Source organism: Coenobita brevimanus, chromosome 21 (genome assembly GCF_032717465.1).
Source record: "Coenobita brevimanus isolate Jiangsu-jjx chromosome 21, ASM3271746v2, whole genome shotgun sequence".
In the NCBI taxonomy this organism is placed as follows: domain Eukaryota; kingdom Metazoa; phylum Arthropoda; class Malacostraca; order Decapoda; family Coenobitidae; genus Coenobita; species Coenobita brevimanus.
Window position 1 is genome coordinate 26,831,435 of NC_136974.1, and position 17,345 is coordinate 26,848,779.

At 40.8% G+C, this 17,345-nt stretch overlaps 1 protein-coding gene across 1 annotated transcript in view; it reads left to right on the plus strand.

Annotated features, from left to right (window-relative positions):
* The first annotated feature begins 6,736 nt into the window (after window positions 1–6,736).
* Window positions 6,737–17,345, plus strand: part of LOC145392193 (uncharacterized) — a 115,143-nt gene continuing 104,534 nt past the window's right edge. The window contains exon 1 of the mRNA XM_080266642.1: window positions 6,737–6,860. Within this exon, the coding sequence (XP_080122768.1) occupies window positions 6,797–6,860 (64 nt within the window). The 5' untranslated portion in view covers window positions 6,737–6,796. The remainder of the gene's footprint in view (window positions 6,861–17,345) is intronic.

The following is a 17,345-nucleotide window of genomic DNA, read 5'->3' on the forward strand; positions in this document are numbered from 1 at the left end:
AAATTTATAGCAAAACCAACTTCGTGAACAGGCAGGATTCCGAAGCGAGTATTCGACTGCTGATCATCTACACACAATGAATCAGCTAACTGAGAAAACCATAGAATATAATTAACCACTGTGCTTAGGTTTTGTCGGTTACGAAAAGGTTTCGACTCAGTGGAACAAACAGCAAATACATACTCATTGCGAGAACAAGGAGCAAATGAGAACATCGTAAAACTACTCGAAAGCATATCCAACTAGAGAGCAGTCAGAGAGCGCATACCTCCTCCAATGCCATTGCCATTAAATGGATTCGGATCCGGATCCGGATCCAGATCCGCCCAAAAATTTAATCAATTCTTTCTTGGCCCATGGCCTACCCTTCCACAAAATTTCATCGAAATTCATTGGGAACTTTTGGAGATACTGCGCGGTGTACTCCGGATCCGACCCCAAAATTTAATCACTTCTTCCTTGGCCCATGGCTCACCCTTTCACAAAATGTCATTGAAATTCATTGAAAACTTTCGGAGATATCGTCTGGACAGACAGACAGACAGGTGTAGGTGAATACATAACCTCCTCCAACTTCTTTGGCGAAGGTAAAGAGGAAACTGTTACAGTTACGTTACATAAAGAATCAGAAAAAAGTAAGACTGTAAAGGGCGTTCATCAAGGAGATAAAGTTTCACCAAAATTTTTTACAACATGCCTTGATAGCATTTCCAGAGACTAGAATAGGATAACAAAGGAGTAAACATGGATGGAGAAATCTTTAACCATTTAAGATTTGCAGATGATATTATCCTAATCTCAGAAACAGCCGAGGAATTGCAAGAAATGTTAAATGACCCAAATAGAAACATTCTCACAGTAGGGCGAAAGATGAACCGGAGTAAAACTAAAGTAATTTTTAATCCACATACACCAAAGAACATCAAAACATATATAGAAATTCTTGAAGCTGAGTACGTGGGGAAAGTAATAAAACTAACAAAAGACCATGAAAACGAAGTAAAAAGACGCACTAGAATTAGATGGAAAGTTTTCGGTAAACACAGAGACATCGTGAAAAGTGACTTGCCAGTACGTATGAAACGAAAAATATATAACGATTATATAATCCCAGCCATGACGCACTTTTGTGAGACCTGGAAACTGATGAAATCAGTGGAAAACAACTATTCCGTTCTCAAACAGCAATGGAAAGGTCAATGTTGGGAATATTTTTAAGATACAGAAAGAGATCAACTTGGGTGAGAGAGCAAACTAAAGTCAAAGATTTGATAGAAGTTATTAAAGAACAGAAATAGAGGTGGGCAGGTCAAGTGGCAAGAGTAAGGGATAACTGATGGAGCAAGAGGCTGACTGACTGGACTCCAAGAGATTGTAAGTACAGCAGAATAGGCCAGACAAGAGGTGGAGAGATGGCTAGAGAAGTTTGCAGACAAAATGTGGCAGAGACTGGCTCAGTCAAGGAGTTCGTGGAGGAGGTTGGGAAAAGCCTTTGTCCGACGGTGAATATGCAATGGCTGATTATATATACTCGTATATTTACATACATTTAGATAGATAGATAAATGAATAAGTATAGATAGATAGATAGATAGACAGAGGTAGGTAGTTAGATAGATAGATATATAGATAGATAGACGGACAGATAGATAGATACTGATAAAGACATATACTCGTAGAGAATTCTTGTTTCCAGTAAACAGTATTGTTCTTGTTGATGTTAGATGATTTTATGGACGTTAATGGGGATTCTTGTAATAAAAGTGCTCATGACTGTCGTATCTACCCTATTTACATCGAACAGTATCCCTAAAGCTGCGTAAAGCCGTCTGGAGACATCAATAAAAATACAAATACGTCATCGTGTTGAAGGGTTAACAATCACCATGACGTTTATTTGTTCCTGTCACAGATAAACGACGATATTGAAATGAACAATATTACGTCTATTCTTCCTTATCATTAGGATGCCAGTTCTTGCTTAATTCATGCTAGGCCGGGCGAGTTTATTGACCTAAACTCTAGCGACACGGCATTTTTTTTTATTACATTATCCTTTCAACCACCAGGCGAGTTTAAGTTGTGCGAGAATTAAAAACATAACAGTCTCTTTGTACTGTTCCTTTCCACTGTTCCGTCTACCACCAAACCATTCTATCCAGTCTAACCACGTCAGTTCGACAGGTTTTTTCCTTTAGCTTTTTATTCTTGTTAAATACAGGCGATTTTCTTTTAGCTGACGGGATACGCTTGGCTGTGAAGGGGTTAACGAAGGCTGCATCTAACCCCTCTAGTCCTGAGAGCGACCCCTAAGCTGCTTAAAACTGAAGGTATATGGGGGGAAAACAATAACAAACATGTCGGTGGATTGAAGGGAATGTGAGTGGTGAGAGGGCAGAGGGTGATCGATTCTAGCCCTGTTATTGTGAAAGGTCTCTCACAAAGCTAGAAATAAAGTCGCCTGGAGATAGCAAGAATAAAATGAAATAAAAAATATCCTGGCACCGGAGATGATAATAGAGAATGCCTGTATGTAACTTCTCCATTATCAGAAGGGTCTCCTTGAAATGACAAAAATAGTCTTATGGCAGCACGAATATTAGACAGTATATTTCTGTTTTAGGCTATTTCAATTCATCTTACTGGGGCCTTTTCCTAAGCTGAATAAAATCGTCTGGAAGCAGTAAAAATCTAAACATTATCAAGGCAGTGAAGGGGTTAACAGCACAACATTTAAGACATCATTAAAGTGAACAGCGTGATAATTAATATACTCCTAGGCTTCTGTATTCCCTCTCAGGTGAAGAAAATAATCGATATTTTGGTGGAACACAGTATTAGAGCTGCCCCGACCATGAGAGGGTTGATGGTAGTAATATATACACTCTAAAGTTCATATATTACTCTCAGCTCAGTAAAATTCTCTGGCGTTGGATGGCATTATATAGTTTAGTTTTCCCGGCTGCAAGAGACTTAATGCCCCACAAGAAGTAACCCAGAAGGTGAATTGCTTTTCTTATCCACATTGTAAATAATACCAACATTATTTACCTAACTCCTTCACCACCAGGGGTCTAGCATTAAGCTGAACAAAATTCTCTGGCGGAAGCGACAGTAAAACACAACATAAATACATGTTAGACCAAGTGACAATCATGTTTAACTTTTTCACTAGCAAACACCTCTCTTTAAGCCTGTTTCAATCACCAGGCGGCTGTAAGACTATAATACCAAATACATAATAATACTACAAGATGATCATATTCATCTCAAAGAAAGGCCCACGGTATCCATAGAAGAGACCCATAGAGACCATAAATATTTCCCTGATGTGCATAATGTTGTCTGGTGGTTGAAGAAACAAACTATGAATTCTTTCTACTCTCATTACTATCAAAAACATCTCCCTGTGCTGCAGGAAGTTACTTAGCCGTATAAAAGAGTAAAAGAAAAAACAAACAAATAAAAAGTTACTCATCCCATTATCAGCAAAGACTTCCTCTAAGTTTAATAAAAGCTTCACATGATAGCAAAAATTAAGCACAAAATAAATCAAACTTTGCAGTATATATATATATATATATATATATATATATATATATATATATATATATATATATATATATATATATATATGAACAGAGGAAGGAAAAACAAATACAAAAAATAAATATAGAATAAATATATATTTTATCAACCATAGCAATCTCTACAGTAACCCGATTCTAGGCTAAATAAAATCGACTGGGGGTAGGAGGAGCAAAAATTGGTTAATGGTGGCAAAAATATATTTTTGTCGCCGGTGGATGGCTAACCCATGCAGAACGAGACAAAACATAATTATTATTAACTGTGGCTTTCAACTGGCGGCCTTCAGCTCATGATTGGGTTTTGGTCCTCTAATACGAGCAAATATTAACAATACCCATTTTCACCTTAACTTGGCCTAAGCTTGTCCTTTCACTAATGCGAGATATTTTAACTAGACCCTTTTTGCTCTAACTGCCTAAAATTGTCCACCCTCCATCTTGAATACTGAGCTGTAGCAAAGTATTAGCACAAGAACAATGCTAATCACGAAGCACTGCTGTGGTAAGGACGTAGAGCCCTGGCACCGTCGTTTCCTGGCCACTCAGCTACATGAAATAAGATTCAAATGGACTACTATCTGAACCAAGTTAAAGTGAAAAGAGTATAATTCATTCTAGGTGCTGGCAGAGGATTTTCTTCAGCTTATCAACTCTATACTCCTTCTGCTCCACATGGACCTAAAATTGCTATCCCTCCGTTTTGAAAGCTGTGTTATCTATCTATCTATCTATCTATCTATCTATCTGCATCTATAGCCAGAAGCCTTAATCCCGTACGGGGTGGCCGCAAACAAGTCGCCTCCATGTCGCCCTTTTCCCTCCCATTTCGCTGCCCTTCCCCCAACTTACACCCTCACTCCCTTCTCTCATATACCTCTTTACTCCATCCCTCCATTTCATCCTCGGTCTCCTCCTCCCTCTATCTTCCCTCCACCTCTTTCACATACATTCTCCTAGTTAGTCTCTCATTCCCCATCCTCTCCACATGGCCAGAGCATCTCAGTGTATTTTTCCTTAATGCATTCTATCTCCAAGGGTTATCTATACTCCTTTTGCTCTAGCTTGGCCTAATATTGCCATCCCTCCGTCTTGAATGCTGAGTTATAACAATAGATTAACACTGGAATACGATGCTAGTCACAAAGAAGTGCCATGGAAAGGTTGTAGAGCAGCAGCGTTCTCTCTCTCTCTCTCTCTCTCTCTCTCTCTCTCGTGACTGAACTACGTGAAATAAGGTGCAAAGGGACGAAAATCTAGACTTAAGTAAAATATATATATTAAGAAAAAATATATTCTTACCATATCCAGACAATTTTAATCACCTAAGTATTTAGCTCTTGTCTTCTGAAGGATATCGTAAGACAGAAAATAAACCCGTAAACAATCTTAAGACGAATTCCCTATCGTAGCTAAGATTTATTTTTGCAGGAAAGACGAGGAGGAAGGAGTATAGAATCTTCCATTTTGTTGTTCTACCTGCAAAACAAAACTTAGTTACGAGGGGATTTTGATCGTAAAGTAATAGTATGTAATAATAATAGTAATAATATTTAATAATAATAGTACTAATATGCCATGTCTGGATGTGTGGCCATTTTAGTGGGGAAATAGGATGATGATGATGATGATGATGATGATGATGATGATGATGATGATGATAATAATGTTGATACTGATGATAAGGATGAGGATGCTGGTGATGATGATGATGGTGATGATAATGTTGATACGGATGATGAAGATGATGATGATGATGATGATGACGATGATGATGGTGAAGACGATGATGATGATGATGATGATGATGAACTGGATGGGATGACTGGTTAATGATGATGATGATGATGATAATGGTGATGAAGGTTGTTTTTGTTTTTGTTATTATTATTATTATTATTATTATCATTATTACCATTATTATTACTACTACTATTATTATTATTATCATCATCATCGTCATTAGTAGTAGTAGTAGTAGTAGTAGTCGTAGTAGTAGCAGTAGTAGTAGCAGGAGCACAGTATGATAACGAAGATAGAAGGAAACCATCTTAAGTTCTTTTGTGAATGTGAGACGACTAATAGGAAGAGGTATATCGCATGAGAGAAAATTAATCGTACAAGAAATTTACCGTAAGAGAGGAAATTGGTCGTAAGTCATTTTGTGTGTATCAGGCCACAACACTTCATAAAATATTCTAGTGGCTGACTCAAGAAACCCGGTGAAGTTACCCTGGGCGGATTTTCACTGCCAATCACGCCCACATTTTACTGGTTACGTTCTAATGCATAGGATATTTGTTAAATGATTGGCAGGCCGCGTCATTGGCTGCGGGGCTGTGACGTCACTAACTTGGGGCACCAGTCACGGCCCTCTCCCCCCTCCCATCCTGTCAGTATCATTGGCTCCCGGACTGTGACGTCATCAAACCGGGCACCAATCGCTGGCAGGGTCCTGTCTCACTCCGCGCTCCCGTTGGCTGGCATGTGTGACGTCACAATCCCCAACGACCAACCGGAGGGGAGGTCGCACCAATGGCGGGGAAGAACTTGGCCCGTTGGAAGTCGTTTTATTCAAATGTTCCCAAAAATGTTAGGATACTTATTGATCATTTAGCGGTCTCTCCACGTGCATAATACCACTGGAAGATAGGTATGAATACAAATTAATTCATTTTCTCCGTGGGCGCCAAAATGAAATCTCAATTTACGGAGTGTGGCAGTTTTTGGTCAGTCGTGGGCGTGTGATGAGCGAAATATTGTGGGAGCGAGTGATGCGTGGGTGAGGGCGGCAGCGGCACAGGTGAGACGAGGAGCTTATAAAGACCCGAGGCGCGACCCTTCCTCCCACCACACCTACCACAACTACCACGCCTACCACAACCACCACCACTGTTGGGACTCCGAAGGGCGAGACAGAAACCCGACGGAGAAAGCTTGAGAAGGCTTGTTGTCTCCATTCTTCCTTCGGCTCAGAGAGAACGTGGGATCGACAAAGTTCATCCCTCACTTCAAACCCAAGAACCGTTACAAATCCCCAACGGCCGTCACAACCGTCCCAAGCCTTTTTGAAGCAGAATAAAAACCACGATCCATTCTTAGGTAGACCACCACATCTACCACAGTCAACTACAACTACCAGAACTACCAGATTTAGGACAACCACCACCATCCCAGTCGCCGCTACCACCACAACTACCAACATCGCCATGGCCCGTCCCGTCTGCCTTCTGTCCCTCTTCTGTCTCGCTCTTCTGGCTACTCAGACCGAAGGTAAGTGTATGTGAGAGAGAGAGAGAGAGAGAGAGAGAGTAATGGAGGTTAGAAGGTTGCATGATATTCGTAATTTGCATTTAAATATTCATCCTGTAACTCTTTCGTACATGAGAGAGAGAGAGAGAGAGAGAGAGAGAGAGAGAGAGCATTGGAGGTTAGAAGGTTGCATGATATTCGTAATTTGCATTTGAATATTTTATCCAGTAACCCTTTCGTCTATCAGAGAGAGAGAGAGAGAGAGAGAGAGAGAGAGAGAGATCAAAGAGTAGGTAAATTCACTAATAAAAAGACTCATGAATGGATGGATGGAAGGACTGAAATAAGGCCACGCTATTTGGATGGATGGATGGATGGAAGGCCAGGTTGATGAATGAATAAATGAATGGATGGGTAATAAATGAAGAGATGGAAGCCTGAATGAATGGATAGACCGATGAGAAATGAATGGATAGAAGGCTGAACGAATGGATAGATGGATGAATGAATTATTTAGTGAAGAGAGTCATGGATGAATAAACTATGCATGAGTAAGAAGAAAAAAATGTTGGTTAGGATGGGTGAATGAATGGATGGAAGTGCATAGGAAACAAGCGCATGATTGAATGGATGAGAAAAAGGATGGATGGATTAATGATGGATGGACAGACTTTGTGACTGAAAGAATGGATGAAACGGATGGATGAATGGACGAATTGATGGATGACAGACTAAGCACCATTTTCAATTTCATATTTTATACGTGCATACAATTCCATACAAACAATAACTGATAGATGCAGACCGAGAAGCATGGATGGATGGAAGGAGTGGATGGATGGTTGAAAGAGAGGACAAAGATGGAAGGGGAAAGGAAGAATAGCTGAATGGAAAGGATATAAGAAAGAGAACGAGTGGATAGATTGAAGGATGGGTAGATGGATGGAGAGAGTGTTAGACAAAGGGATGGTTGGATGGGGGAGGAGGGGGGATGGTGGGAAGGATGGATGGATGAATCAACCTTACACAAGAGTAGAAGGATAAATGGACCTGCAATTGGATGGTTAAATCGATAAAAATAGATGAATAACTGGATAGATGGATGGATGAAAAGATTGACAGTACCTGGATAAATAACAGGTTAAAAGAAGACTGGACAGATGGATTGCTTGACTGATAAAGCAAGAATAGAGATGGGATGGAGTGGGATATGGGAAAGCTCCATTTGACAAAGGATGATTCGTTGGACAGAAAAGCCATGGAAGAAGACAGATAGCCAATACGTAAGGGAGATAGATACCGAATACCTAAGGGAGATAGAGGCCGAATACCCAAGGGAGATAGATAGCGAATACCTAAGGGAGATAGATACCGAATACATAAGGGAGATAGATAGCGAGTACCTAGGCAAGATTATGATACTAATGTAGACAGTTCTCATATTCTGATTCATCCTTATATCTCAGTTACGTATGCATTTGTTCATCTATCTATCAGAGTATCTACTAAGCCATCCAGCCTCCCATAAGCCTGTTTTATATCAAGTACATCATCTACAGTCATACATGGTTTTATACGTCATCACAGAAGTATGGAAAATTGTTAAGCGCAGAGTACGTACATGAACTGTATGTATGTATGCACTGATGGTTTGTGTCTATGCAGTTCTGAGAGGTATGATATAATTTCAGCGCTCTGATTTTTCCCTACAAATGTAATAACAAATTGGTGGTATTATTTTTATTGTTACAAATTCCAGGGGGGTGGCACCAGAAAACAGAAGAAACCAACCTCATACATTTCATTCACCTACATTCAGCCTCTCAACCCTCATATGTCATGTTCATCACCCAAACCAATTCAAGTCACCCACCATCAGGCTCGGCTGACTCACGGTTTACCTCGGTCACTTCTTGCTTGTTTAGATCTTCGACAGCGAGTCTTCCTTGCACAAACCACTCCATTCCAATCTGTCGTTGCATACACGTCAAATATCCTCACTGATTTTCAGGCACTCAAGATTCGAAATATCTCTCATACTATCCTTCCACCTTCTTGGCCTCCGTCTTCCTGTCTCCCCCTGTGCTAATGGATATGCCGTGTTTATCAGTCTCTTCGCCCCTTCTCTCCCTATCGCCAGACACTCCAGCACACCCTGGTCTTCCCCATCCATCATACTACGCCTGCTCCCACACCTTTCCCTTACTGTGTCGTTTCTCATTCTGTCCAATCTTCTCATCTTACATAAACACTTTTGATAATTCATTTCCAACACTGCCATCCCTTTTCTGTCTTTGAGTCGTATATTCGTAAGAACTGGAGATTTCATAACACCTCTTGTCTATCGATTTGTTTTGCATATTGATTTTCTTCTTGACTGCTACACAAGGGGATTATGTGGGCTTAAGATGCAAAATGCTGTATATATCGGGAGAATATGTTACAGAGCGCCTAATCCATCTAAAATATGATGCTTTAACACTCAGGAACAACACCTCGCATCCATACAGCATATTCGGTACCGCGATGCATTCATAAATACTCTTCTTAGTCTGAACACACTGACATTTTCGTCCACAAACATCAACACAAAAGTACCCATTAGTGAAATCAAGCAACTTTTGTCCGTAGACTTATTCGGTTTTAATTCGGAAAGTCAGCTCAGAGTAAATACGAGTAAACAAATACGGACACATACGAATTAATCTACGCCCTTAGTTCTCAACGATTTTCCAAGCTGACTTACAGAACCAGGAAGTAACAGGTTGAAAATATAAAAGAAGTCACCGTTTTGCAGACATGAAAAAAACGCATTATTTGATGATAAGCAATAATGTTCTGCTAAAACTCAAATCATGGCCATATAATCAGTGGAACAACAAGTAAGGCAGCGTAGAAAAAATGTTGGTCGTTAATTATATAATAGCCCTGCCGAGAAAAGAGGGACAATTAGAGGATAATTATGGGAAGGGAAGTAATAAGTCATGGGGGAGCAGAATCAGAAAACTGTAGTGTAATGATAAAGCGGTATGGTATGAAGAGGCTAAAAGCGTTCACAAGCTGCTACAGACTTACATGATTTATAGAGAGTCAGGTCGTCTGGTTAGGTACGGAAAAGACGAGTAAGTAGGGCTCAGTTCCATGTTATACGCTCGCCTGCCAGTTTGAAACTCTAAATGTTAGCCTTACTTGCGAAGTAGTCGGCATTCACTCGTATAATTGTATGTTTGTGAGGGGGATGAGTTTATAGAAGGGGGAGGGTTAGGGGTGCAGATGGCTCCTACCCTTTCTCCAACCACTGCCACCTCACACACGCAGTTACCAGATGAGCGGATGTCGGGCAACTGTTTCACTAGCAGTTGTCTCGTAAGTAGTGTTCGAAGCGCAGGCCGAGTGTATAACGCGGAACTTTCCTTGAGTGTTTTTTTTTTTTATGCGAGGAAGAAGGAACCAAAGGCCATGAGCCCGCAATAACAGTTCCCTCCAAGAGAAAAACAAAATACAAGAGAAAGCCAAATTCAAGATCCATTCATTTCGAGATGCCTGGACACACTGCGTTTGAAAGACTGGAGATCATAGGCAGCAGGAAATACAGACAGAGGGAGACAGTTCCAGAGTTGACCTGTTGTATAAATGAAGGACTGGGAGTAACGGTTAACTCTTGCATTAGAGAGTTGGACAGAAAAGAGATGAGAGTTTGCCGCTAGACGGGTGCTACGCGCCCGTCGTAGAGGTGGAAGAATGCATGCAGACAGTTCAGAGGAGCAGTGACCATTAAAGTAGCGATAGAAAAGAGATAAAGATGCAACAGTGCGGCGATGAGACAGAGGTTGAAGGGAGTCAGTAAGAGGAGGAGAGTTAATGAGACGGAAAGCCTTTGACTCCACCCTATTGAGAAGAGCTGTATGTGGGGAGCCTCCCCATACATGAGAGTTGTGCTCCACACAGGGGCGGATAAAACCCCTGTATAGAGTCAACAATTGTGCAGGGAGGTGGCTCACAAGGGTTTCAGTGTGAGATGTGGCTGGGGTTTCTTGTCCACCTAATGTTACTCAGAGGCAAGCGTTTTTTTTAAAGCAGGAAAGAAGGAACCAAAGGCCAGATGCCCGCAAGACTGTTTCCTCCAAGAAAAAAAAACACAAACAAGATAACAGAGCTAAATTCAAGATGCGGTCATACTCAAGCTCTGGCCAAACTCACCTTAAATGCCTCCACAGAGTGGCCTCGCCCTGGGCCCCTACGCTCCTAACAGAGAAATAAAGGTTTGGATGATGTATACATTTTCCTTTATATGAATTCAATATAAACTAAAAAAAAAAAAATTGTTCTCAAAGCCCGGCAGCCCTCTTACGCGCAAAAATGAAAGACACCATCACATGACACCATTTAGGCTCTTATACCTATCGGCCATACTAAACACAGATGATCTAATTCAGGACTGGTATAGTGATATTTGCCAGGGAGTTTACATGATATTGACGGGTCTTGTGGAAGTTGTGCGAATACCGTCATAAACCCGATCAATGCAGTGAAGTACTGATAAGTCCATCCTTCTCACCAAACCATTTCTTGAGCTTGGGGAAAAACCTCTCTCACTAAAGGAGTTAAGGAGAGTTCTATGGAACCCAACCAGTTCGAGAAGACTCCCCGCAAGATGAGTAAAATCGTCCGAAGATATAGGGAATAAAATAATACGTCACTGGATTGAAGGTGTTAATGGCATTCAAATTCTAAACTGTTCCCCGCCCCTGGACACCACTTAGTCACCGTACCCTGCCACCACCAAGAGAATATCATCATTAGCATCAAAATCACCATCTTTTGTCATCATCATCATCATCATCATCATCAGCGTCGTCACCATCTTCATTATCACCATCATCACCATCTTCATCATCACCATCATCATCATCATCATCATCTGTCTCACTTCGCTACAATATATATTTTCTATAATCTTGCTAACTTCAGGCGATTTTATTCACCTTCAAAAAGCACTCTATTCCCAAAGAGGTTAATAAAAGCACTACCTAACCCCTCAAACTCAATATAAAACCTCGTAAACAGACAAAAATAATTGTCGTGAGTACAGCAAGATGAAAGAGAGAGAGAGAGAGAGAGAGAAAATGCCCAGTCCTTCCTCGGCGTGAAGTGGCTAATCCCAAACCCCGGCGATTACACAGGATTTGGGATTAGGATGTAGGATTCTTTGATCTCGCTGCGAACCTCAGTCAGAGGCGGGAACAGACGCAATCCCGGACGAAAGTTGGTCTGTTATTCCACTGCGTCTATTCACACTCAGGGCAGGTCTGTTACGCTCCGCCCTGACGCATCATAATAAAGAGCGTCACAGTAAAGAGCGTCGTAATAAAGAGCGTCACAGTAAAGAGGATCATCATAAAGAGCGTCACAGGAAAGAGGGTCATAATAAAGAGAGTCACAGGAAAGAGGGTCACAGTAAAGAGCGTCACAGTAAAGAGCGTCACGAGAAAGAGCATCATAATAAAGAGGATCATAATAAAGAGCGTCACAATAAAGAGCACCAAAATAAAGAGCATCAGAGAAATACACCAAGCGCCTCTCAGTATTGAAATATTAACCAGCAGAGGAAAGTGAATAGCAGTTGAGGTGAAACATTGGGCCAACTTTTTACAATCCATCCCCTTATGTGCCATGGGAGGTACAGGGCTGCTTGTTAGAGAGAGAGAGAGAGAGAGAGAGAGGTAAGTTTCAAGACTCGCACGTGGGGAATACGTGGGTGGTACTGTTTCTCTCTTAACCACTTCAAGCCTATGATGCATTTTTAACTTTAATTAATTCACCCCCCCCAGATAATTTTATTCAGCCTAAAAAAATATATATAATGTAGAAAAAATTAAGGGATATATAGAATACCCTGAGTTCGAAAAATCCCTCCTAAGCTGAAGAAAATCGTCTGAAGGTAAAAAAATATATATATATATTAAATTTTGTGTCACCTGGATGGTGTTAAAATAATAATAATAATGAAACCAACAAGTACAGTAATAAAAATAATGACAACAACAGCAACACCTTCACCCCTGCTACCACCACCAATAATAATAATAATAATAATAATAATGATAATAATAATAATAATAATGATAATAATAATAAAAATAACTTCCCTCTTCATATGCAGGCGGTGTTGATATGGGAAGCAAGGCTCTCAATTTTAATATGGCATTTCTTTGAGGCCGCCAGCGCCTTATTTTAATATTATATACGACGGTGGAAGAGAGAGAGAGAGAGAGAGAGAGAGAGAGAGAGAGAGAGAGAGAGAGAGAGAGAGAGAGAGAGAGAGAGAATATATTGCATCCTCTGAAGTTATTATAATTTCCTTGAGGCAACATGACCGCATTATAAATTAAATTTGATAAGACGGTATTGGTCCGAACTGGGGATAGTACACACGTCTATACGCACATGCAAACACACACACACACACACACACACACACACACACACACACACACGCACACGCAGACCTATACATATAATCATACAAACAAACGTAACAATCATATTAGTTTGTGGCCACCCCTTATGGGATTGAGGCGTCTGGCTATAGATAGATAGAGAACAGAAAAGACTTTACACACACACACACACACACACACACACACACACACACACACGCAGACCTATACATATAATCATACAAACAAACGTAACAATCATATTAGTTTGTGGCCACCCCTTATGGGATTGAGGCGTCTGGCTATAGATAGATAGAGAACAGAAAAGACATTACACACACACACACACACACACACACACACACACACACACACACACACACACACACACACACACACACACACACACACACACACACACACACACACGAACATGCACGCAAAAACAAACTCACACACACACACAAAACTCTCTCTCTCTCTCTCTCTCTCTCTCTCTCTCTCTCTCTCTCTTAAATGAACACACACACACACACACACACACACACACACACACACACACACACACACACACACACACACACACACACACACACACACACACACACACACACACACATAAGCACGTTCACAAGAGACTAGACTCACAAACTTTTTAAATTACATAATCAAGCACACACACACACACACACACACACACACACACACACACACACACACACACACACACACACACACACACACACACAGGCATTAGCAAGTGTACGTGCATCTTTTATTATACAAAAAAGGAAGAACCCAAGGATGACAGTCTGCCAAACTTGTCCTTAACGAAGAGGACTGAACATCATGAAAGTCAAATTTAAGATTAATTCATTTGGAGATGCCTGGACACACTGCGTTTAAAAGATAGAAGTCATGAGTAGTGTGTAAGACAGACCGAAGAGGAATTTTCATGTTTATCAGTTACATATATGAAAGGCTGGGAATACTAGTCAATTCTTGCATTGGAGAGTTTGATAGCAGAGACTTGAGGCTGTGCAAATATTCGCCTAATGCTTGTTCGTCGTAATAAGTGAGGAATGCACGTAGATTTCCGGGGAACAGTGATCAAAGCAATGGCAGTGGCAAAGACAGGGATGCATCACTGCGACGAACAGAAAGGCGAGGGTAGACAGAGAGGGCAGGAGAGCTGATGAAACGAAAAGCCTCTGACTCTACCCAGTTTAGAAGTGGCTTATGTGGCAAATCCCCGCCTCCACCCCCTTGCCCCCCTATACACACACACACACACACACACACGGGAACTGCATTCAGCTTATGGGTGTGTATAAACTCGGCAAATAGGTAGTGTTAAGAAGTACTCGGATTCGTTCAACACACCTAACCTCTGAGAGTTTTTTTTTTTTTTTTTTTTTTCCCCAAAGAGAAGTAATGTGATATTTTCCAGATACGTCACGAGACCAAAAAGAAGCACTCGAACAGCGCAACACTCGCATCGTGCGATAGGTCCAGAGGCCCTCCACACTGTCAATGGGCACCTGTGGTTTTGGAATTTGTTAATGAAAATTGCTGGAAAATATCTGTTTAAACGTGATGAAGTGAGTACCTCCCGCGTCTGATGTGCTAATTCCAGCGTGATTCGTCATCATGCACAACGCTGCAAGACTAATGAGCAGCGTGCTGGGACACATCAATTGCCCACTAATCGCGCAGAAGAACCTAACGACCAAACCTTTGACCTTACCCTGTTCCCTTGACCTTTTGACTGATTACTTTCAAAATCGAATTACTTTATTCATACCTGACTCATAACCTATCGACCCAGTTTGGCAAAAATAAGGTCAACGGACTTAGAGATTACTTTACTTTTTCATCTATTGTTCTGAAATATAAATTATTTTCATTCTTGACTAACCTTAATCCCTTTCCACTATGTTTGATCAAAACAGAATAAAAAATATTTCAGTTAAAGGGCTGAAACTTAGACCTTCTAACGGTGTAAACGATTGTTATTTAAACCCGTCCACTGCATTTCCTGTCCCTCAAATCTTTTCCACCAAGTGTGGGCAAAATCGGATCAAAACTGTTTGAGGTGACCTTTCTCGGTCCAAAATTATTCACCTGTACCTCTGATGGTCCTCATTCTTTACTCCAAATTTGGTGCAATTCCGTCCAGTAGTGTTTCTTTAATCTTGCAAACAATCAGACAGAACGACACACAAACTTGACCAAAGACACAACTTCCTCATGTTTTCGCAAATGGATATTATAAAAAAAATATATATATATAAAGGACGATCAAACACAGATCTGTGTGTTGTTGATAGGAATGAACTATACTCCATCTTTTTTTATTGAGGCGATGATGCACTTGACGGGTTGATCATGATTGACTGAATGCAACATGTCCAAAAAATATTTACTAACCCAAATTTCCCCCTCAGATATTTGTTGTCAGTTAATAATGCTAGATTATGAAGCAATGTTGCATTCAGCCAATAATCACCAATCTATCAAGTGCATCTTCGCCTCGATGAAAGAAAACTGAGTATAGTCATGTGGATTTTTTTCTTCCGGAATTGAGAGGTAAAGGAATTGAGTTTTTGCCGATTCAAAAATAAGACACAAATTTGAAGTGAAATGTGTCAAGGTCTCACTGTTGTACGGACTGTTTTGATGGAATCTTTGAAAACCAGGTAAAAAAGTGAAGGGTGGAGTCGTCAGCGTATGAGTAGATAGGACTAGACGTACAGCCCAGGAAGTCATCGATGAGGAAGGGGATGAGAGCTGATGAAAGGACGGAACCCTAACGAACAACACTATTGATAACTTTAGCAGAGCAGCGACCGTCTACAACAACGGCTATAGAAGGACCGGGAAGAAAACTTGAGAAGCCACACACACACACACACACACACACACACACACACACACACACACACACACACACACACACACACACACACACACACACACACACACACACACACACACACACACACACACACACACACACACACACAAACTCAGGAAGGGAGACTAAATCCTCTAGACTTTCAGGAAATCCAGAAACGAGGATGACCAGGAATCTGTGAGGATTGTAAAGGATCACCAAGGATGTATCCTTAACGGAACCCATACTGGTAATCAGATAATTACGAATGGAAAGATGTATCAAAATCTACCTGCTGAGGAGAAATAAATAAATAAATAAACATAGGAATTATAAGAAATTAAAGCAAATGGGAGATAAAGTGTTGTGAACAGTAACCCTTCTTCGAACTGGAATCTGGTAATATCAGTCTACACTAAACTGTATATATTTGGTTTTCCTGACCTGCTCCTCTTGTTTAATAACTTGGAGAATACTTCAGTATACATTCTTAAATAATTTCCTCTAACTGTCTACATCTGGCTGCCTGCATATTATCCCTTACAATATTAGACACGTATTCTAAGTGGAGTAGGAGGCTTCTTCCTTTGCTCCTGTTTTCCACTCTGATGGCTCTATAGTCGTTTCCTCCTCCGGTAAAGCAGGAATCTGCTCAGACTTTTGTCTCAGTCTCTACCTGGGACATTCCTGAGCTGTTCTTCCATCTTATTTCCCCTTAACTTTCTCATGACTGTCGGCAATATTCCCTCAAACGATGCATTTCCTATCCTCACTGGCCACGCTACCTGACAGGCGTAGCTATGGTCCTGATGGGGGCATTTCTGATGTATTCAAGACCTAGATTTCCGTGCTGTCACCTTGTCATGGCAATTTCTATTCCCTTTGTGTGGCAACCGGCAACTGTCATTCTTGCCAAAACTGTTATTTCCTCCAGACTTCCTCAGCTGGACCTTTGATGTTAGATTACTTGCGTAAACGGCATCAACGAACCTTAGGTTATTGTACAGAATCCTTAACTTCCTCACTGACTAGCATTCAGCTATAATTTACATGAGTTATGTGCACTCTCAGCAGGAATATTGCTCACCCTTGTAGTGTGAATGTGGAGAGGTTGCACTAAAACAACTTTATAAAATCCAAAACAAAGCTGGAATAATTATTAATATCCCT